The sequence below is a fragment of the Gymnodraco acuticeps genome, unplaced genomic scaffold, assembly GCF_902827175.1.
Source record: "Gymnodraco acuticeps unplaced genomic scaffold, fGymAcu1.1, whole genome shotgun sequence".
NCBI classification, from domain to species: Eukaryota; Metazoa; Chordata; class Actinopteri; order Perciformes; family Bathydraconidae; genus Gymnodraco; species Gymnodraco acuticeps.
Window position 1 is genome coordinate 243,525 of NW_022991436.1, and position 22,944 is coordinate 266,468.

Genomic DNA, 22,944 nt, shown 5'->3' on the forward strand with positions numbered 1-22,944 from the left:
TCAATCACAAAAGTTCACATGGGAGGATTTCTATAAAGGTTCTACTGGGAAGGGTCTCAAGGGGTCAATGGGCCCTCAGGCCAGAGCCTCTGTTTGAAGCGACTGACTTTCAAACGAGAAATACTAACCATCAATTAAACAGGCACAGAGAAGACCAGAAGAACAGACTCACAAAGAGACACCGGCAACAAAGACACACAAAACAACCGCAAAGAGATACAAATTGACCACAAAGAGACTTGGCTGCATCTTTTGTAGTCGATCCGTGTCTCTTTCAGTCAGTCCTGTGTAGGAAGGGTGGGGGCCTTTTACATGTCTGTGCCCAGGGGCCCATTGTATCATTATCCACCCATTCATGTATATATACCCATGCTCCATGCACATGTCTGTAGTGTGCCTAAAAGTGGAATATAGTGAAACTCTCTAAATGTATGAGTCAGAAAGTGTAAGTCTGAAGGACAGATGTCACTTTCTCCCACTGGAAGTATTTTCCAGAAACGCTCCATGACCGTCCTCCTGTGTGACAATCAATCCTCTCCCTCCTCCCAGCATAGGAACAAAAAGACATCTGAGCTATGTGTTTGGATGGGGAAGAGAAATCGCAGCACTTTGTACAGCGGCCACCGCACTCCGGTTTCACAGAGCCTCTGACTGGCGGAGCGGCGCGCTGCTTTTACGCATAGCCTCCAGCCCTGCGAGGCATTGTGAACATTGTTCAGTCACTGGGTAGTAGACTCCTGAGAAGACACCGGAGCGGCACATCTCTAATAACTGGATACCTGCGGCCGAAGGAAGAGATCTTTGGAATGGAGACTCGGACTGTGGCTGCGTAAAGGCATGATGCTTGGATTTTTTACGTTTAAGTTAATATCCTGACGCGTTGTTCTTCTAGATTGAACTCCACATTTAAATCCGCGTTTCCACAGGCTGGCGCGTAAAAGAAGAAGAAAACAAGACTTCGGTTTTTAAGTGTTTCAGAGTCGTTCCTCGGACCTTTTTGAAACTCTGACGACCTTGACTTCTCTTTAAAGTGACGCAGGACACGTTGTGAGAGATTTCCCGAGTTGTTATTTACTCATTATTAACCTGGCGAGCTGTTTGGAAGCAAGACTGAACAAGTTACTGTAGGTAAGGAAAGGAAAGCGGAGTCATGCCTGAAAAACTGGCTCTAATGCATTAAACGATGGTTGGATGTGAGTCAGCAGAGACAGCACGAGCTGCTATGACAAACATTGTTTTGCTTTTGTGAATGTTTGACTTTGACTTCTCTCCCGGTCACAGTGTTGGAGTATTTATGTCACCGCATACAAACTTCTAATTAGGTTTTATAAAGGCGTCTCTCTGCATTGCTCCAGTCAGTTGTAAAGTTTCTTTTTACCTGGTCTGGATAGCCTTCGGTCTGCAAGAAGTCCATCTAAACAAAACATTCGGTCTTATAGTAAATCTTAAAAAATATATTTCTTTAGAAAATTGAAATAGATAACTTCACATATTTCCAGTTGGACACAAGATAAGCAGTGACAGATGAACACATTGACTGCTTTGCTCTTTATTTGCTTCAGGAAATGTGTTGAATTTGTTTTTATTTAAAATTAAGTACAGCCAGGTTGATATCTCGCTGGAACCATAAATCACACTTTTTAAAAGTAGCTTTAATGTTTCTTTAACTTTATATTTCGTTGTATGACATCAATTTAGATCGCAGCTTAAAATATTCCCAATCTTCCCTCTCTATGTGCTTGTCCAGGGTGCTGAGACTCTTCATGAAGCCGTGACAGGACACCGTCCAGAGAAAAAAGGATTTTTGGCCGCGCAAAAAACGAGGAGGAGGAGGCGCCTCTCGCGTTGAAGCAGAACCGTTTTAGATGGATTCTTCATGTTTGCTTCAGCCTCAGTGGAGACAGCCTGCTCTGAACACTTCCGAGCCGTGACAATAAGGTGTAAAACATGACACATCGCAGCGTATGGATAGCCAAAAACATGAGCTGCTCCCAGCGTGGAAGAAGCGGCTCTGTCCTATCCGGTGCGCGCTTGGAGCAGAATGCGCACAGGACATCTGGTAAGGGGCCCTTCAGATTTTATAAAGTTGCCTTGAATGTGATTTAAACCATTTTAAACAATATTGCTGGATATTTTGTTCATCAGTAATGGTGCAGTGAAAGCATACCTCCTCTTGTCTTCTGTGTTTGCTGTGACAACACTCTTTGATGTTTGACTTCTTTTCACGTCTATGCCTTTCTGCTCAGCACACGCACCTGCCAGCTGTCTTATAGGCTCCTCTGACTCTGGGGGGGACTGTGACCTGGATTCAGCGTTGTAATTAATTTAGTGTTTATTGGGAGTGACACGCATCCCAGGAGGAGAGTGGTGGAGGTGTTTGTTCTCTGTGTTTTATGAAGTGAAGTGTTATGGTTGAAGTGTTTACAAAGCGCCACGAGGTGAGTTGGAATTGTGTGTGTGTGGTGTGTGTGTGTGTGTGTGGCGTGTGTGTGTGCGTGTGTGTGTGTGTGTGTGTGTGTGTGTGTGTGTGTGTGTGTGTGTGTGTGTGTGTGTGTGTGTGTGTGTGTGTGTGTGTGTGTGTGTGTGTGTGTGTGTGTGTGTGTGTGTGTGTGTGTGTGTTGTGTGTGTGTGTGTGTGTGTGTGTGTGTGTGTGTGTGTGTGTGTGTGTGTGTGTGTGTGTGTGTGTGTGTGTGTGTGTGTGTGTGTGTGTGTGTGTGTGTGTGTGTGTTCATATGGATGAGGAGAAAACAGTGGCTGCCAGGAAGTGTTCAGTGTGATCCTCCTCACACACACATACATACATACATACACACGCACACACACACACACGAGGAAATTACATTGACTTTACATTCAAATGCAGTTTTCCCTCAATATATGAAAAGATGTCTGTCCCCAGAACACACACACACACACATACCATGTATACATCACTTCAGGGGACATTACATTGACTTACATGCATTTCCTGGAGACTTATCCTAACCTTAACCATAACCAACACATGCCTAACCCTAACCCTTACCCTAATCCTAACCCTAACCAAGTCTTCATCCTAAAATTAATGATTCCCCTCATGGGGACCTCCAATTTGTCCCCATAAGGGAGGCGAGTCCCCACACGTGACTGTGTAAACAGATTTAGGTCCCCACAAGTATAGTAATGCTAGGCCACACACACACACACACACACACACACACACACACACACACACACACACACACACACACACGGATCAAGTCTTTAATCTAAAGGACTTTTGACATGCTGGAAATTGAGTGCATTTCTTTCAAGTTTCTGAAGAAACTGAGTTGATTGTGTGGAGGTATATCTTTAGCTTACTCGACCTAAAATGTGCAATTAGCCAAGATTGATCCTTTCACTGATGCAGGAAAAACTGCATGATGCGTCAGTGAACTATCATGCTTACTCTCTGACTCAAAGGCCCTGAGTCACGAACACACAAAGTCAGTCCTGCACGCATAGGGGGCTCGGCCACAGGACGGAGGCTTCTGATGTTCAGAGCTGAATCCTTCTTTTGATCCTTTTCTTGTCTCGTCTTTGCATCTCAAAGCTGTTGTAGTTGATGTCTGCGTGTGTGTGTGTTAGCTTTGGCATCACCTGAGACATGTCACACTTCTCCAGAAAGCGCCTCTTAGCGCCAGTAGAATGTGTGAAAACATGTCGTGAAACAACCTTGTTTTTCTTTACCCATGTCGTTCGAAATTGCCAGTTTGTTCTCAGGCGGAATATAAGAGCGTCTCCTCTGCTTCAGGCATCTCACACTCCCCCGTCACGCTGCCACAGCTTTCACTTCCTCCAGTCAAAGGTCAGGGGGTCAGCGGCCCTGCTGAGGGTCAGGTACGGCGTGTTTCTTCGCCAGCAGCCTCCCGATGTGTGGTCTGGTTTGTTTAATCTGGCATGTGGCTTTACGAGAACTAGCATGCCGTGTGTTGGTGTTCTAGGTTTCTCACAGTGAGCCAGATGAACACTCGTAAGCATCCTCATAAACACCCGGTGTATCTCACCCAGTGGACTTCATAACTACAAGCTTTCAGTTGCAGAGGTTATTTAAAATATAACCTATGTATATATATTATTAAAGACTTTGAGACATATTGAGGATAAACCCACTCATTCTTTGGATATTACAACTCTGCAAGATTGCATTTTTCTCGTCAAATTTGCCAAGAAAACACATAATTTACTTCACCCTACAACAGGAGTCTCAAACTCAAGGCCCGGGGGCCAAATCCGGCCCGCGACTTCATTTTATGTGGCCCCACAAGAGCTTGCAAAGAATATAATAAGTGTATTATATGGTTACATGCCACTTTACAGAAGCAGGTTGCCCATAAACTACATGTCCCACAATGCATCTCGTTTTGTGACATGCTACCAATTATTTGCCCTGGACTTCTGCTTTCAGACGTAGTTAATTACTAAGTTATTATCCTATCCCATAATAATCCAATTCAGAGGCAATAATGTAATATAATACATTATTTTATATATATATATTATATAAAATAATATAGTTACAATAGGCCTTTGAGTGCAACCTTTATGCGAATGTGGCCCGCGATGAAATTGAGTTTGACACTCCTGCCCTACAATGAAGAGGAATGCATTGGAAAATCAGAAAGAAACATGCAATTCAGTTACTTTTAAAGCTCAAAAAACAACTTCAAACATAAACAGCCTTTTTCCAAATACTTTATAATTGTATGATAAAAACATGTCTGCCTAATTTCCAAAAAAAGAACACTCATTAAGTGTAAACGTAACTCCTAAATGATCGCTCCCCACTTCTTTCATGTTTCTTTTAAATCTTACATTGTTGAGCAACATATTCAATTGATCCCCATGAACCACATTTGCAAAACATAGTTACAAAATAATGACCTATTGTTATTGTTAAATAATCAAAATTAATACACAAGTTACAATAAATAACCTTAGCATTCAGCTAGTATGGACTCATCTTTGTTTATTTCTGATTTACATGATTGTTATCGATTGTTTACCTGCTAAGACCAAAGGTGCCTTACCTGTTGTATTTGATTATCTTCGTTTTTTTACGTCACTTTTGGGGAAATTAAGCTCAAAATGTGCACTCAAGGTTAACATTGGTTCATCTTGAATCTGGACTTCTTCATCCAGCATGTGCGTGTTGTGAGATTTTAAGAGAACAAAGTAGTGTGTGATTAATTCGTAAATTCTTTTAAGGATTCTGCAAACATTACACTATAGTTTCAAAGTTATACTTGCGCACACAGTGATCAAATACATACAATACAATCCAAAACAGTTCATACAAGACATGACCAAATCACTATGCAATTTAGGAAGAACACAAAACAGTCAGACAACATTAAATTCCTTAGTCTTTAATAAAACTTAAGTTGTTCTGGATAACATAAAGACAGAAACTGAGTGTCTCTAACAGTGTTGACACAAGAGGTCAAATGTATAGATTCCTCAGTAGGCAAAACATTTGAAGGGACATCATCAAAGACAGTCGGCAATACAACAGATTCAAGTTCATTCATAGCAGCCTGACATTTTAAAGGAGGGTGCAATCCGTTTAGATTAGCAGAAGTCTGTCATTGAAAGATGGACGCGTGCTGGGAGCCCCGTCCTCTGCGTCTCGCCCTCAGTGTGTAATGTTACTCTAGTTGTTTTGTCCCAACACTAATGGAGAGAGTGCAGTGAGAGAGATTGATTATGCAACGTGAAGTGCCACAGGGCAGCTTCAATCTGGAAGTGCTTAAAGTACGCAGCCAACCACAGTGATTCCCTCAGGGCAAATTGAAGGAGGCATGATCTGACAAAAAGGAATTTCAATTTGTTAGATGTATTCTTTCAGACAAATGTTTCCCATGCTACTTATATTTGCTAGGTCCTTACTTTTGTAGCGCTGGACATTCTCGTGTAAGCACGCCAACAAGGGGAATTATTTTTGTCTCTGATCTTGATTTGTTTTGTTGTTGTCGAACATTTTGGCTTCTTCAAGTTCAAACGGCTTACATTATTCAGAACAAAGCAGCAGTAAATACTTTGGAGCCGCTGATGAAACATAAAGAGAACTCCTGTCCTTATCGTGAAATCTCGCTCCTTAAAAAACCTTTTTCTCGAAACACAGAAGAATGTTAACTAGTGTTTGGGTTTTTTTATACAATAAGCTGTATTCTTCTGAAATTAGCAGGTCACGTTCATTAATCATAGCGTCTGAGGGCTGCTTTGAACTATCAGGCCAGGTCATTAAACTCGGTCTGTCTGGGGCGAGAGCGGGCGACACGGAAACACTTTGGAGAGCGCTGGTTCACCCACAAGACACACTGATAATGACCTGTGTGTGTGTGTGTGTGTGTGTGTGTGTGTGTGTGTGTGTGTGTGTGTGTGTGTGTGTGTGTGTGTGTGTGTGTGTGGTGTGTGTGTGTGTGTGTGTGTGTGTGTGTGTGTGTGTGTGTGTGTGTGTGTGTGTGTGTGTGTGTGTGTGTGTGTGTGTGTGTGTGTGTGTGTGTGTGTGTGTGTGTGTGTGTGTGTGTGTGTGTGGTGTGTGTGTGTGTGTGTGTGTGTGTGTGTGTGTGTGTGTGTGTGTGTGTGTGTGTGTGTGTGTGTGTGTGTGTGTGTGTGTGTGTGTGTGTGTGTGTGTGTGTGTGTGTGTGTGTGTGTGTGTGTGTGTGTCACAGATGGCCAAGTTTCTGAGTGCTGCTATCAACTCAGTGTGGGCTTAATTTGGAGGAATAACAACATGAGATGGGAGCAAGGAAAGGTCGCAAGGGTGGGAGAGGGGATTTGTGGTTCTGTATGAAAGGTTAGGCGTCCTGTGAGCAGGAGTGTGCAAAGCCACTTTTGTAGTGACAATGTCAGTTGAAGTGTGTTGAGAGAAAATAGGCGAAAAGAGATTGTTGAATGTGTGTGTCTTATCTTTCCCTCTCCATCCCTCTTTGTTCTTTCTCTCCATCTGCTTTGTGGCCTTTTAAGAGCTGTCCTCCTCGCAAACATCAGAAAGTGAAATCCTACCCTCTGATCATCGCTCCAACACGGCTAAAATGTGTTCCCATTTAAGGTGAGGCTCGCCCAACCGCTCTCTGTGTAGCTCCCTTTTAAAACCAACTTAATCAGGCAGGAATTTGGGTTATTAGGGTCAGGGACACTGGGGGAAACTGCCTTAGCGAGAAAGAAAGTAAGGAGCAGCGAGACATTGAGGACACAGATGTGTCGCATCGCAGCGGGCCCATGATGCGTAGCGGATGATGTTGTCCCGTCTAATTGATCTGATTGGGTCACATGACGCTGGTGCATTGTGGTTTTCTATTGGCTAATTAGGGCTAACTGCACATTAGCTAAACTTTCCAGTGACCCTTCACACTTAATCTGGTGGAGGTTGTTGTACATTGTTGAAGTTACAGCTGCTGTGGAAACTACAGCAGGGTCATTACTGAAATCTCTTTCTCCCCCAGCGGTTTTCATTTTTCTGTGCATTAAAGAATAATTGTCGTTTTTTACAACTTTGTCTCATTCTTGTAGTTTTGGCGCTCATGCCTGTCATAAATAATTGGATCAACCAATCGAATTCCCAAAAACTGGAAAAAATGTGATGCTGAGGAAACCTTGAAATCTTTTTGAAATCTGCTTTCATTGATATGTTAGTCACACTGTTGTTGTGCAAATTGCAATTGGCTATACACACCCAGCAGGCTAAGAGCAACATCACCATTGCGTCCAAATGGAAAATGAAAGTCAAACATTTATACCACTTTTAGATCTCTCTTTTGCCCCCACCAACTCCTGAAGGAGGAATGTGGCTCTTTATCTGCTGAAATCTCAGCTATATATCAGCTGCCGGCTTGGTCATTAGGGATTGTTGAGTTAGGGTTATCTCTAATTGAAATGTTATTGACAGATTTATTGAGACCGGTTTCATGTGATGATGAAAGGGAAGCCAGAGCTCCTGGCAGGAGTTCACATCGTATATTGTTACAGCTATTTTTGGCAAATGTACAAAAGAAGCAGTAATTAGTCAGTCATGTAGAAGAAACTGAATTGTAGGCTACAAACACGAAAGGAAAGGTTTGTGTGGTTTATCCGTCACATGAGTGTATGACATATCTGCGCAGCTAATTGAACTCCATTTAGTTACCTGGAGATCCGCGTTTCAGACTGTATATGGTCAATTTCCTCCACTGTGAGCTCTATTACAGCCTCAGCTCTCTGGGGTTTGTCTCTAGCAGCTTCACATGTTTCCTTCGAGCTTTCCAGATGTCTCTCTCTCTCTCTCTCTCTCTCTCTCTCTCTCTCTCTCTCTCTCTCTCTCTCAGTGTGCCTTAATAACCATCATGGCTGCAGCTCGAGGTTAACATGCTGGTCACTTGCGACACTTTAATGCCCCGCGGAAACTGGCATTTTATGGAGCTTGCTGTGACCCGCTGATCCCGCTGTTTGATGACCCTGCAGTAACTCTCCACCTTTTGGCAGCTCTCGGCTGCACGTGTGAGGGCGTTAATCCAAAACGGTTACACTTCAAACACATTGTCCTCCACTAAAAGCGCTTCATTTCACCCAGTGAAGAACCATTAGAGAGAAGGCTGCAGGGTCAGCGGTAAATTACTGATCACTCAGCTTTATTATTAGGAAACCAATAAGTTTACCACTAATAGGTACTTCTAATGAGATCCAGGGTGTGCTGTTTAACCCTACAGGCAAAGCTTTAAAGAGGTATTGTTCTCCATAATCTGTGGCTAGGTATCCCTCCTCAAACTGATAATCAGCTAGAAAATGGCCATAATATTCAAGATATATCTTAAAGCTTATACATTCATTTTTTGGCTTCATTTGGAGTCATGTGTAAGTCCACCTAATGAGGTTATACATATAGATATCCATATATATATATATATATATATATATATAAAAATGTCTCTCCTTTTTGCTCTAATTTGTATTTAATCCTCTGGAAATAACTGGGTCTTTATCAACTTGATTTTTCTTGTGTTGAAAGTCAAGCTGTTCTACTCAGAGCTCCACCTAGAGGTCCGGAGAACATGTGTCGTGTTGACAGGATATGCAGCGCTTCTCTGTTGCATTCGACGTTTGTGTGTTTTAGTTTCAGTTTTTGAGGCTTCTAATGTATTTGTCTTTGGTTTCTGTAGCACATTTTTCATTTACAGCATGTCTCCATTGTTGTATTTGTTTTAGATTTTGTATTGTGTTTTTGATTTGGTGTTCTTTCTAAAGCTGATCCATATTTATCTAAATTAATATGTTTTGGGCCATTTTCAACCCTACTAAATGCTCTATTATGTTAAGTGCAGCTTCAGACACACTGATAAGAAGAATAAGAGCAAACTAAAATAGTAAAGCAGCCATAAAACCAAAACAATGAGCTGATGGGCGCTAAAACCGGTTGTAGCTCAGAGGAACTGCTGAGTCAGGTGACCTTTAGAGAGTTTTTCACTTCTAGCAAGGTATTTCGCATTTCTTTTTAATTTATAAAAAATATTGACAGCAGCAGCCGTACAAATGAATATCTCAGTATCTATGTAAACAATAATGTATAGCCTTCTGCCAAATGAATACCTACACAATAACAACTAATAATATACTTGAAACTAGTTCATTTCCTGAAGTTGATTAGTTTCAACAATACTAAACATCACGAAGAGTGTACAGCCATGCTAATCTATTGGTCAGATTGAAATGTTGTCCAGATGGTGGTGATAGATGGAAAGTCAGGGAGTCACAGAGGTCAGGATAGGATTCATCCTCTGGGGACTCTGAACATCTGTACATCATTGCAAGGCAATCCGTTAAACAGTCACTGAGATATTTCAGTCTGGACCAACACTGTGGACCAACCGAGCGACAGTTGGAGTCAGACTCCGCTCAGTTATTCACCCCCCGACTGATTATTCCTCTCAGCCCACCAGAGTCCCAAGCATTACTGTCTCTCACTGGCCCAACAGTATCTCAGACACCTTCAGGCTCAGATGCTGTCAGTGGGTTAATAAGACTGTCACAGAGGGGTGAGGTCATTCGGATCCCCTCCTCTCCTCACCATCCTCCCCCAGGCGCTATAGTGTCCACACCTCTGATTACCCCTCCCCGTGTGTGTGTGTGTGTGTGTGTGTGTGTGTGTGTGTGTGTGTGTGTGTGTGTGTGTGTGTGTGTGTGTGTGTGTGTGTGTGTGTGTGTGTGTGTGTGTGTGTGTGTGTGTGTGTGTGTGTGTGTGTGTGTGTGTGTGTGTGTGTGTGTGTGTGTGTGTGTGTGTGTGTGTGTGTGTGTGTGTGTGTGTGTGTGTGTGTGTGTGTGTGTGTGTGTGTGTGTGGTGTGTGTGGTGTGTGTGTGTGTGTGTGTGTGTGTGTGTGTGTGTGTGTGTGTGTGTGTGTGTGTGTGTGTGTGTGTGTGCTGAAACAAGTGTGAGGAATATGATAAATATGGGGTGTATCATGTGTGTTATTGTTAAAAATTATTATGAGAAGAAAAGTAACGACACAGACAGTAAAAGCATATGTGTGCACACATGTGTGTTCGGGGGTGTTTGGGTGGGGGGCCTCTCCACCTATCTGAACCGAGGCATGGGACCTGCTATCTGTTTCTCATTTCGCCGGCGCTCTGTGGTTTTCCAGCAGTGACAGGCCTCAGAGTGGAAACTGGCACTAACGAGCAATTACATCCTGCCTGCCTGCCAGGGATTATGGGATTACAGAGTGACCGGGCTTCAGTCTGCGCTCTCTTTCTGCACTTTCATTTTGTCCTTCCTTTGTTCACCTTATCTCTGCTTTTAGACTTCTCCCATCCACTGGTTCAATTATATTTTTTCCACCCTCTGGACAAAAACCCATTCTCTCATTTTAATTCTTCTAACTCTTATCATGTGATGTCTTTTCATTTTGTACAATCTCGTTCTTTATGTTGCTTCTCCTCTAGATTTTTTCTTCTAAAACGTTGTGGCTGCCTCCTCGCATAGTTAAAGCATGCTGTCGCTAACCGCTGAAGAGTGAAATTGTTTCAGTCGCAGAGGGGCAAAGAGCACATTTTACAAGACAAAAAGACATGAAGCTTTAACGAAGCATGATGGAAGGAGGAGGGGATGAGAGTTCAGGAAAACATGCCTCCTCAACATATAAAAGTCTACATCGTTTTATTTACGTCCAAAACCACACATTTCTCCCAAAGGACTTATTCAGACAAAAATCTAAGTCAGAATTTGCAGACTTGGCATTGCATCTGAAGCCTCCTGTATGGCGTATTTCTAAGAAGTCTGTCAATAAAACGCTAACAGCTAAATCAAAGCAACCCAACTAGTTGTACTCACTGCTCTGGATGCAGATATGCAGAGCTTTGGGGCACATGTAAGTACAGAAGTTATCATCACGTTTGATGGGACCTCCGCAGGTTTCTCAGAGTCTGGCAGTGATCAGGCGGCTCTCCTGGTGTTCTGCCTCTCTCTCTCCTGCATCTCCTCTTACACTGCAGGTGTCTTTTATTGAGCCAGAGGTGATTTACTGTACTCTTGTTTTTCTCCTCGCTGCCGCAATCAGGCACCGCGGTAGTGACAGGTTGAAGCTGGAGGTCAGATCTGTTCACGTACGTGCACACGCTCACTGCAGAGAACAGAGCGCGTCTGTAATTGGAGGTCATTATCAGAAAAGTTTGGCTTTTAGAGGGAGGCGAAACACCGGAGAGCTTGGAGCTGACTTTTTTTTCTCTTTTTTTACAAGGTGAGAGGTTTGTGGGATCTGTGTGGGCAAAGCTCAGCTCCGAGGGTGTAATTGTATACAGTAGACATCGAGATCACTAATCAGAAACACATTTATAATGTCGCTCTGCAAAGATCTGTTTCTGTTGGAAATACCAGTAATAAATACAACTAAATATGAACTACATCTTTGATAGCAATATACATGGAGTTATTGCATTAATTACATCCTAGTCAGAGCAGTCACAGTGAGGTTGAGAAGAAGTGTTTGGAAAAGTGCAACAGATACATAAGATGTATCATTTGATGCGATTATAAAACGTAGTCACAGACTTTTAGATCTGGACAATCATAAAGCAAATATTTTTCATTGTTGACGGTTTGAACTAATGAGCAAGTTTAACACATTAATCTTAAATCAAAATGCATTTAAATACGAGCTAAAAATCAACAATGATGTGATTATTCCTGGACCCAGAGGCTGGAGAGATGGTAGTTGCTGCTATTCTGCTAAGAAAGGCTAGTTTTCTGAGTTATAATTCAATTGTATGTGGACTAAAAATCTGAGTTACTAAAACACTTGAGCATCACAAAACTATTTTTGAACTTCTGAAAACACCCATAAGCTACCCTTTTCTAGCTGGAGTACCTTGGATTTTTCTGTGTCTTCAGCTTTTACACAATGTTTTGTTCCCCTTACTGTGGATTAGAATGACCACCGCTCCATACATGCAGTGTTACACTTTGTTAGCGCTCTCTGTCAACAGACCATGAGCATAAACTTCACATTCTATTTGGTAAAAGATTGCTTAAAATACCTATTTACTGTGTAAGGTTGATATTAAAGGATGGCTGTAAAATGAAGGTCTAACAGCGGGCTGATGAATGACATCTCTTCCAAAAATCCTGCTTTAATGCATACTGCTGCTTCGTGTTTATGACATTCAGTAAACTGATGTAAACCTTTATGCTGGCAGCCCTTGCTTTAAAGCTGATATCCTTTTCTTTCACCTCATAAATATCCCCCCAAACTAAATCCTCATCATTCCTCTCCAAGCACTTAAACTGTATTTGTAAAAGCAATCCAGAGAAACAGAAGAAGCTCTGGAAATAGAAGCTGGCTCTGGCTTTATTGTACTTGCTTCAGGAGGGCTTTCCCACTTAACTAACTGTGACGAACAGCTGGGGCGCAGAGGAGCAACAATGCAAATGAAAGGTGACAAGAACTCCGCTCTGCCCCACCGCAGACATCCAGCCTGATGGACAAACCAGAGGCTTTAATCAGCCAAACAAGGAAGAAACACATGCTGGGCTTTCCAAACATGCACGCTGTCGGGGCTATGTGCAAACACTAGGCTCGTGGCACTCTTTACACGACCAGTGTCCTGCAACCCTGGACTCCCCCACCCACCTCATCCCAGAAAAAAGGCTTGAGGCGTCGGGTTGAAGTGCCAGAGTGAAATGAACCAGCAGACAGGCGTGTAGACTCACAGCGCGCCGGGCTAAAAGCAGCTAAACACTCCCAGCTGTGTGAGGGACTCTGCAGACGCAGAGAGGATCTGTATTCCTCTGTCCTGCCTCACACTGTTTTAAAGGTCTCCTATCATGCCAAATGCACTTTTTTTGTCTTTTATACTAAAAATACGTGTCCCTGAGGTGTAAGGGAACTCCTCTATCTTTTCCTCCGTACCCAAATCTCTAAAAAAGGGGGGTACAACGGAACTGTTCCAGATTTGCTGCCGATATGATGTAATATCGGAAACGTGGACCCACGGCAACTATCAGCAACTTTGCTATCAGAAACAATGCCCGGCGTGTTTTGGACGTAATATGGTCTTTCTTTATATTAGCAAGCATCGCTAACACTCAGAGCTAACTTGTACTGGAGAGAGTATGTGTAAAAAAGCAGGATATAAAAAGGAACTCACCTTGTGGTAAACCTGTGAGAGAAAGCATTTGAGCTCCGTACTGTTTCAGAAATAATCCTTGATGTGGTTTGGAACATGATATGGTTTTTCATCATGGCAGCATTTAGCTGAGAATCTCTCAGTAGCATTCTGAGCAGGCATTAGCGCCCCCCGTCTTTTTTCTTTTTTAAGCTAAGGACCCGGAATCAGCACTTCTCTAACAGAGCTGAAATAGAGGGGTATGAGGCATGGCTAGAATGGGTGACATGTTTGGTATTTTGAGCAAAAACACCTCATAGACATGTTTTTAATATAATTTGATATACCTGAGACCTATAAAATATATGTTTAAAAATAGCATGATAGGAGATCTTTAAATCAGCACAGAGACAAGAGGAGATGGAGGTTTGGTGAAGCAGTTTGGTTTTAGGTTGCAGCAGTGGCGTGTTCTCTGTCTGTGAGGCTGATTTATGCTCACTTTGTTCCCCTTGTCCTCGCTTTCCCTCTCCCACCCCTCAGCGTCTATCTCTGCTCTCCTTCGACTGCTTCTCTTCAGCTAGAACAAGCAGGATTGTAAAAATGCATCAACAGGTCTTATCCTGACCTCTGATCTGATCTTTTGTCAGGTTTCCATCTCGTTGCTCAGACACAACCGCTGGGATTGTTTTTGACTGTTACATAAACAAAGCACACCACGTATCGGCCAGATCTTAAAGAATACACGCTTGAATACGTTCAGCGCAGAGGTTATTCAAAGCATGTGAGAGATGAAAGATGTGGTTTCAAAGATGTCGGAGGTGTCTGTAGGCGGAGGTCTGTTTCAGAAATTGGTTGTTAGTTTGAACAGATCAGACATGTTGATAAGTTGATTAGCAAGCAAACGCTAACTTTGTACAGCATTTATCAAAACAAGAGTACAGTATTAAGAGATGTGAAACTGGAGTAAAGGAGGCAAGTCAGCAAACAAACATCTGATTTAAAATCCTTTTTAAAGACTTGTTTGGAACCGCAAGGAATTTTCCTTTATAAACAATGACTTAATTACTAATTACTTCTTAAATGCATAACACGCTTTTTAAAACCAATATTTGGGCAAATCATGCAATTTGAAAAGGTTCAATTGAGCTCTACATAAATTGTGATAGATATTTATATCGGTTTTCTGAAATGTTTCAGTCATAACCACTGCAAGCATCCCAGCAAGGAGGGCAGTTATTATAGGAAGAATGTCTTTTTTTAAAGTGCACAATTTTCTTTTTAAACTCTTTTCAAAATGTTTATTTTCCTGGCCATCTCACCTTAACAAGCCTCTAAAAGTGAAATGGGAGGGAAACAAGAGAAGTAAACATCCCTTTATTTAATGGGTCACCAGCCAAAAGGGGATGAGAACCTCTGGACTTAAAGAGGCAAATAAAGAGCTTTTTGAACATTAAAGCAGGTTAACATGCCACAGTCGAGACACAAATTACAAATATGAAACCGGAAAATGAGCACAATAGGGCCCCTTTAATGATTCTTGAAGATGGCAGTGTCTGTAGGTCGATCAATCACTTTGGTACAGAACAAAATATCTTAACAACCATTGGACGGGTTGCCATGTAATTTCCCACAGGTGTTCATTGTTTCCAGGGCATGTTTCCTAATTACTTTAGTGATCTCTGTATACCTTTTCGGATGCAAGATAAATTATTTTAAATTACCTCTCTGGTTTCAAGGTATGCCCTTACCTCCGCTGAGCTTTACTGAGGGGTTGGGGTTGGGGGGGGCATGAAACAACCTGATGACCTCATGTTACGGGATGTGTGGTTGCTCTGCAGCCAGCACAATCCTCCACACTGCACGTACCATATATAAACATCTGCATCCGTGATACCTCTTATCACCTGTCCTGCATCTCTGTGGGTCTTTTGTATGGGACCTCCGCGAAGTGCTCCCGCTATGCCTGGTTCCCCCTGCTTGTACCTCTGCTGCCACAGAAATAACCCTGAAGAATGCCTTTGACAAGTGTATCACAGATGTTGCCTTTTGTTGCCGGACTGGGGCTGTTTGCATGGATGTATGAAACCGACAAGCCAACACTAGCCACGCTAGATGGCAGCAAACACTGGTCTTTTACCGAAACAGCAATAAACAAGCCGTCGTCGTGCATTGAGGACGTGATTTATGTGACATGTCGGCTTTCTCAGGGGCCCACAGCGCTGTTTTTATTTATTTTTACAGTATCTGGACCATTGTGAATCCATAGACATCACATTACCCGCATGTTGTGCCTTTTAGTTTATGTTAAACTTTTCAAAGGGAGTTCTGGGAGGAGGAAAGTTGACAGAGTGACGCTTGTTCTTGTTCTTACATTCCTCTCTGTCTCCCTCGCGCCAGGTGGGACCAGATGGAGAGTTCGGAGGAAGGATAAACGGGAGATTACCTCTGTAATGTCAGAGAAGGCCAAGGTTTGTCAGAAAGACACATCGTTGACACAAGCAAAGATGTCTTCTCCTTCTTCTGCTTCCTAACATCTTCTGTCACTTCTCATATCCATCTTTTTCTCATTCTTTGTATTTGTCGTTCTTCCTTATAATGAAATCACTGTCTCTCCAAATAGCCTTATCATATTTCATATCCACTGTAGAGACCACTATAAACCAGTGGATGAGTTTTATGTAGGTATATCAATTGTTAATGAAATCCATCCCCACAAGCCTCAGAACTGAGCTTTCCATAAAGCCATGTCAGCACCAAAGCTTTCATCGCTAAATGATAAGCCAGTGGACAAAGCGTGATCCAGTGCGGAAAGGAAGCCGAGTTATTTGACTCAAGTATTAGTGAAAAGTAAGTGAGATCCCATTTGATGAAATAGGCTTAACACAAAGCACTTTGTAGCTTGAAGCTTTGAAGGGATGTGGGTGTAATGTGCTCTCATACGTATATCATCTCATTTTCTTTATCGTTTTTATATCTGCACCCTGTCAACTTCTCATTAAGTACATATTGCATATGGAAGCAAAAGACCAAATACCCAATGTCTCTGGTGGTGACCAGGATTTCATTGTAAGAAAAGCAAGAGAGCTCAAAGCCAAAAGCAAACCTGCACACCACTCTGTAAATATTAACTTTCAAGAAATAGCTGAGAGCAATGCCTCGTCAAAAATCTACTTAAATATCACTGTCATGGTAGTTAGCAGCTTTTTAGCTTAGCAAAAAGACAGTCAACTAGCCTGGTTCTGTTCACATCCAGGTTTTATAAAAATACAACTACCAGGAATGCTTAAACTCTTTATTAAAAGAGATATTCAGATATTTAATGTTTGACAAAGAAAGGCTAATGTATCTCTGTGTCTGCTGGACATGTAAGCAGTGGATCGTTTTACCATGTCAACTTCAAGGTGATGAATCTCAATGTTGAGCTTTATTCCCTGCCAAAGAGTGTCCAAAAAAGTTAATTAATGCAGATAAAACAACTATCATTTTTAGGTAACTGAATGAAAGCTTTTTAAAAACAGAAGAGATAATATGGTTTGCTTTCCATGTCCTGGTTCTGTCCTCTTCACTCTTTTGTTCATTGATTAAATCAATGAGTCCCTGGAATATCTTTGTGTCAGCTAACATCTGGCTTCCCTCTCCTGTAGGTGCTGCTGTGGGTCCTCCTCTCTCTGCTGCCTCTGGTGGAAGGAGCTCATATGAAGGGCGGTGCTGCTGGTCCTGGATCAGATTCGGGCCCTGGCGTGGGGCTGCAGGCAGGCCAGGAGGAGCGAGAGCTTCCTGTGACGCTGTCAGAGGTGGTGGAGGACGAGGAGCAGGAAGACCACACTGACCCCTACTCTACTTGGCACGCTCTATATGGTACTGAGGCCCTTATGAAAGTCTTATTTACAGCTTCATCAAACAGTATTGGAATGGAAAGAGGGCATGAGCCCGGGATCTGCTTTCTATCTCAGTCATCATGATATATTTACAGGACATTTAAAGGGTGACATTTTAAGGTAAAAGGCGGACATGATAGATTTCAGAGATATGGAAGCCCAAAGAGGGCTTCATTCAATTGAAAATGAAAGTGCAATAATCCAATTCACATTTTTATAACCATAACAAGTATAAATGGAAAGGCTGTGTGACATTTCGTTTTCTAAACAGTGCAAAGCTACATTTGAATTAAAATGCTCTATAGCCAAACACTCCTTCACTGCAAACCAGATCAAATTAATATGTAATACTTTTTTATTTTATTTACCATTTTAATATTGTCCACTCTATGACTCGGCATGTCTTTTCAGATTACAGATGTTTTTATTAGTCATAGACTGTTATATGAGAATGTGCAAATTGGATTATAGCTCTTCATTTTTACTCACATAATGTGGACAGTTATAATGCTTTATGAAATCTTCATTTACATTAGAGTGTACATTACCATTTAAACAAAGTCCCCTATGCGCCTGCTGAAGATATTTGCATGTGTTTTAACTTTCATTGAAACTCTCCCTGTCTCCTTTTTCCTCTCCGTTTTAGACCCCTTTGTGATAGATGAGGTGGATGACCATCCCAGTAGTCGCTGGGCGGGACGCTTGCCACGCTCCTCTGACCCCTCAGAACCTCCACCCAAGGGATCACCAAAGAAAAAGAAAAAGGGGAAGAGGAAAGAAAATCAGGAAGAGGCAGGAAAAGCAGATAGGAAGGGTAAAGGTAAGAGCAAGCAGCCAAAGAAGAGCAGCAGGGACTGCCGGATGGAGAAGAGAGAGATGAAGGTTCGGGACCTGGGCCTGGGCTTTGACTCGGATGAGATTGTCCTCTTCAAGTTTTGCGTTGGCTCCTGCAAGGCCTCCAGAAAAAACTACGACCTGGCGCTGGATAGGTTGCTGGAGAACGGCTCTCTGCCCCGGCGCACCGCTCGCAAGCTCAGCAGACACCCCTGCTGCCGGCCGGCCGAGTACGAGACGGTCTCCTTCATGGACGCCCAGACAGCGTGGAGGACCATTGACTCGCTATCAGCCGCCAGCTGCATGTGTATGGGCTGAAGACATGAAGGAGGGAGAGGAAGAGGGGTGTCACCCATCCTGAAGCCAGTGGAGTTAGAGACGAGGGTCGCTCTAACACACACAGAGCACGGAAGTGACCGAGGCCACTTGTTGTGTATTTCCTGTTGAGGAGGAATCGTTTTGGCGGGAAGACTGAAGGTCAGAGACTGCCATCAGGGAATCACCATCTGGATATATCGTTGGGTCTTCAAAGAGTGAATAACTTTTACTGAGTAAATAATGAAAATACTCCAGATAATACACATTAAAGAGACTCTATATGTGACATCTTTATGGGCGAGACCTGAAGGCCGAAGCTCGAGAGATAAGACACATCTAAAGGACACTGTGTTTATATTCTGACTAAAAAAGACTGATGTTCACTATCACTCACAGTTAAGCCAGCTGCTCCCAAAAGGTATATCATTTTCTCCACATAAAAACAGGGACATGACATTGTTTTGTTTCTATGTTCAGGTGAACTCAGCCAAATGGATGCCATGCATCTTCCTGTATTACTGTATAAAAGTAACATATATTTATTTCTGATAAATTATTTATTTATTATAGCTTCATATGAGAGCTGTTTTTATTAACTCTAAATTGTAGATACATATCTATTTATTGCCAAGATTCAGATTTCATGTTGACAGCTACTTCTACTTCTTGCATGTAGTATGTGTTTTTTTTATTCGGGTCTCCACATTTATCCAACGCCTCATGGACCTATGGACAGCTGATTAAACGCTGCTATTTGTAAGATTACATTGGATAAAACAGAACCATGATCCAAAATCTCAGATTGATTTTTACATTTTTTCCAGACAGTAAAACAAATCCTATTAAATAACAGATTGACCTACATTGAAATGATGTGGAATACTTAATAAATATATTTTTTCAAGAGCACCTCACATACTTGAGCTTTGGCAATGATACCAGCTTTTCCACAGCACAGGTAGAATGTATGTACAGTAAACAGGTTAAACATCTACACTACAGGACCTCAACATTTCTCATCTTAAAGTTCATTCAGTATGTCACGTTATTATCATTATTATTATTATTATTTTATAAAGTTTTTTTTATTTTTGTATGGCATTATCCTCCAAGGGAATAAAGTTTTTTTTAATATACATCTTGTAATTACTTCACTGATTGCACAGCTTGACTTCAGAAGTGTTTTCTCCTTATGACATCCTTACTTATTTTTTCTTTCAGCAGGATCAACACCTCTTTAGTTACAATTAAGTCTTTGTTAATGTTGTAGAGCCACCTGCTGGTCTAACATGTGAACCTGTTGTGGAGTTAGACCTGAAATAAGTCTCTCTCCTGCCATCTGTCTGTTCAACTGTGAATGTTTGAGCAGCTGATTTCTTGTTGGTAAAACAGAGGAAGAGGAAGACCTCGGCAGTATGCTTTCTTCTTTATTTCCCTGCACAGACCCACCAACACATCCAGCAAACACCACAGGTCATACAGCTCACAGCAACACTATTTGTTTTTAAAAGGTGACTGAATGTTAACATTTGCAGATATCAAAACATGATGTGCAATATAAAACAAGATTGAAAATGTCTACATTCAATTTCCTCTTCATCATGCAACACAGGCAGTAAATTAGCAGCATTTCGATACAAAAAAGTAAAATCAAGTGTAACAACAATACATAATGAATAAACATGTATTGCAAATGGCACATATTGATTAATAGTGTGTAAAACTCTCAGAGTGTAAGAACATGTTTACCCATAGGGTATAATTATAGATTGTTTACATTTCCATATTTGGAAATTGCAACAATTGGCAGTGTACTTTTAGCAGAATTTGTAAAACTGTGAATCATTTTCAGCTAAACGTTTAGCTATCGGTTAAGTTAAAATAGTGAGCACCCATAGACCATAGTAAGCCCAAAAATGCCATCCCATCTGTGACACCTGAAATATTCTCCAGTTTCACTGTGAACACAACACAGCTGTGGTAGGTTGGGGCAGTGTGATTTCCTGGACCTTTTCTGACTGAAGACATGTTTTAGTTGATATGAAGAAGATGTACATGCACATCAACTATTGTACTTTTTTCAGATCCTGAAGTGATCACTTAACCTTTAAATAAAGCCCAGAATTGAAATGTTAGAGAGCTCTGTGCAGCAGAATGAATAACAAGAGAGTGACGTTTGATCGAGTGCTTGAGATCATTTCAGTCGCAGTCACAATTGCTGTTTCAAGTGTTTCATTCATTTGAGCATATGGCTCTTTGGTGGTTAAAACTATCAGAAGAGATCTCATTGAGTGGATTTTTCCACTGGCAGCATCATTTTTCTCACAGTTGAATTCACATGAACCACTTTGCTATGCACATGAAGCACCTACCCACATAGGAACACTACACTGGTGTTGGCAGTTGAATTGCCAAGTGTTCATCAAAGGCATTTCGCTGACTGGCATGAACTCGGTGTGCTAAACGTGCAGGTGACAATGTCCACCTTTCTCACGTGCGCAGAAAGGGGCGGCGTCGCGCTGCCTCGTGAAGACTCCTTGACCTCCACTTCCTGTTTGGAGCCGGTTGCTTCTTCCTCATCACACCCGAGGATCGCCGTGCTCTCCACGCTGAACGGGTGAAAGTTGACCCGAGCGGTGTCGTACTCCCATGCTTGTCTCATGGCGAAGTCTGTGAAAGATTTATGATTGATGGATACACGTGCTTCCACATCGTTCCTGAAGCTGGCTGTGCGTAATGACGCGTAACTGGTATCATCGCTGTTTAGAGACGGAGGGGAGTGTTGACCTCCCACCCAGCCGATGTTGTCCCCACGAATGTCTTTAGTGTGCGACATTGTCCTCTTTAGCTTCTCGCAGCCCTTCAGCAGCAGGTTCTTCCGGCACAAAATGTAAACCCAGGGGTCTAATATGGGGTTGAATGAGGCGAAGCGGATGGCCAGCATGTCGCTCCGGTAGTCAGGCCTCCCCCCAGCAGAGATGTAGGCAGGGTCGTAAAGCTGGTTCACGAAGATCCGCACCTGTCAGATAAAAGATAGTTCGAAAAAGGGTGTAATCACACAAAAGAAAAAGCATAACTAAATGCAACAAGACTTTAACAAAGATACAGGGTCAAATAAAGTAACATTAAAGTTGTCCTTACCACTAAAGGGATGGAGCAGACCAGGAACACGATGGTCATGAAGATCATCAGCCAGAACATCTGGATCTCCGCGGCCGAGGTGACCGAGGGCAGCCGGGGGAAGCGGCGACGTGACCCCCTCTGCTCACAAGAGGTCCTCTGGTTCATCCCCACCAGCGATTTGCACACGGCCAAATTACACAAAAGTGTCACTGCGATCAGCACCACCATCACTCCGCCGTACAGAAAGGAGTAGCATGCTCCGAGTGAGTCCGTCGCCCTCCAGTCCAGAAAGCACCAAGTCCCGGGAAAGTGCCTGACGTGCTGCCCGAAGCCAAAGCTGGGCATAATGCACAGCACAATGTTAGCCAGGTAGGCGGCCAGGAGTGCAAATCGCGCCATGGTCCGGTCTATGTGCTGGGAGTAGAAATACGCATGGTTTATGGCCAAGTATCGCTCCACAGCCATGGCGCACAGGATGGACATCCCCGCAGAGCCGAAGAAGAGCATGGAGAAGGAGAAAAAGTGGCACAGTAACACTCCTCCCGGCCAGCGGTTGGCCACATATGTGGCGATCACCACGGGGCTGGTGAAGCATGTTCCCAGCAGGTCCGTGATGGCCATCCCGCACACCAGAGTGTAGAAAGTGGTCTCTTTCTGCTCCTTTTTGGAGATGCACAGCACGACTATGGCAATGAGGTTTCCCAGGACTCCCACGGCGAACATGGTGGCTGAAGTGACCAGAGACTTGGACTCCAGCCGGAGCGCAGGGAAAGCACTTTGGTTGTGGCTGAGAGCAAGAGGAGGCAAAGGCGCAGAAACATTCGTGTCCAAATCTCCAAAGGCAAGTGTGTCGTTGATCATTATTAAAACCAACACTACACAGAGGTACAGTGAAATTAACTTTCCGCGTTGTTTAGAAAACTTGCTCTGGAAATAAAGTCAAAATAAATCCTTAACTGTAACATGACATCCTGAAGTTTTCTCTTTCAGACGGAGCATGCAGTGCATTGCTTTGGACTGCTTGTTCTGTTCAGGTTCCAGCAGTGTGTTTGTCTCGCGATGCGCCCCTATGAAGGTGTGCCTGCTGTGTTTACACCGCTCGGTGCTGCTGGCATTTAAGCTGTGTGCTGATGTCAGGAGAATGACGTGCGGGATGTGAGCTCAGCGACCCAGGGTTCCCAGGAACACATTTCTGCAT

At 42.8% G+C, this 22,944-nt stretch overlaps 2 protein-coding genes across 4 annotated transcripts; one reads left to right on the forward strand and one right to left on the reverse strand.

Moving 5' to 3' along the window:
- The first annotated feature begins 42 nt into the window (after positions 1 to 42).
- LOC117532751 (artemin) lies at positions 43 to 19,759 on the forward strand. 3 transcript variants are annotated; one of them, XM_034196228.1, is made up of 5 exons: positions 43 to 1,128; positions 1,748 to 2,059; positions 15,991 to 16,061; positions 17,238 to 17,451; positions 18,118 to 19,759. In XM_034196228.1, exons 2-5 carry the CDS (start codon positions 1,948 to 1,950, stop codon positions 18,621 to 18,623), a joined length of 903 nt encoding a protein of 300 aa, XP_034052119.1. In that variant the 5' UTR covers positions 43 to 1,128; positions 1,748 to 1,947; the 3' UTR covers positions 18,624 to 19,759. The 3 variants fall into 3 exon arrangements, with proteins under 3 accessions (XP_034052119.1, XP_034052120.1, XP_034052122.1); XM_034196229.1 differs by having other exon boundaries at positions 43 to 1,124; XM_034196231.1 differs by lacking the exons at positions 43 to 1,128; positions 1,748 to 2,059 and adding an exon at positions 7,060 to 7,075.
- Positions 19,760 to 21,045: 1,286 nt separating this feature from the next.
- Positions 21,046 to 22,607, reverse strand: ptger4c (prostaglandin E receptor 4 (subtype EP4) c). The gene is made up of 2 exons (XM_034196277.1): positions 21,765 to 22,607; positions 21,046 to 21,642 (listed from the first exon to the last, which is right to left on the reverse strand). Exons 1-2 carry the CDS (start codon positions 22,605 to 22,607, stop codon positions 21,046 to 21,048), a joined length of 1,440 nt encoding a protein of 479 aa, XP_034052168.1.
- Between the last annotated feature and the right edge of the window lie 337 nt (positions 22,608 to 22,944).

Excerpts from the sequence above, each read along its gene's own strand:
- LOC117532751 (XM_034196228.1), top strand. The coding sequence starts at position 1,948 with ATGACACATCGCAGCGTATGGATAGCCAAAAACATGAGCTGCTCCCAG. Across the intron at positions 2,060-15,990 it reads GAATGCGCACAGGACATCTG|GTGGGACCAGATGGAGAGTT; the intron begins GTAAGGGGCCCT and ends CCCTCGCGCCAG. Across the intron at positions 17,452-18,117 it reads TACTTGGCACGCTCTATATG|ACCCCTTTGTGATAGATGAG; the intron begins GTACTGAGGCCC and ends TCTCCGTTTTAG.
- ptger4c (XM_034196277.1), bottom strand. The coding sequence starts at position 22,607 with ATGATCAACGACACACTTGCCTTTGGAGATTTGGACACGAATGTTTCT. Across the intron at positions 21,643-21,764 it reads TCTGCTCCATCCCTTTAGTG|GTGCGGATCTTCGTGAACCA; the intron begins GTAAGGACAACT and ends TTTATCTGACAG.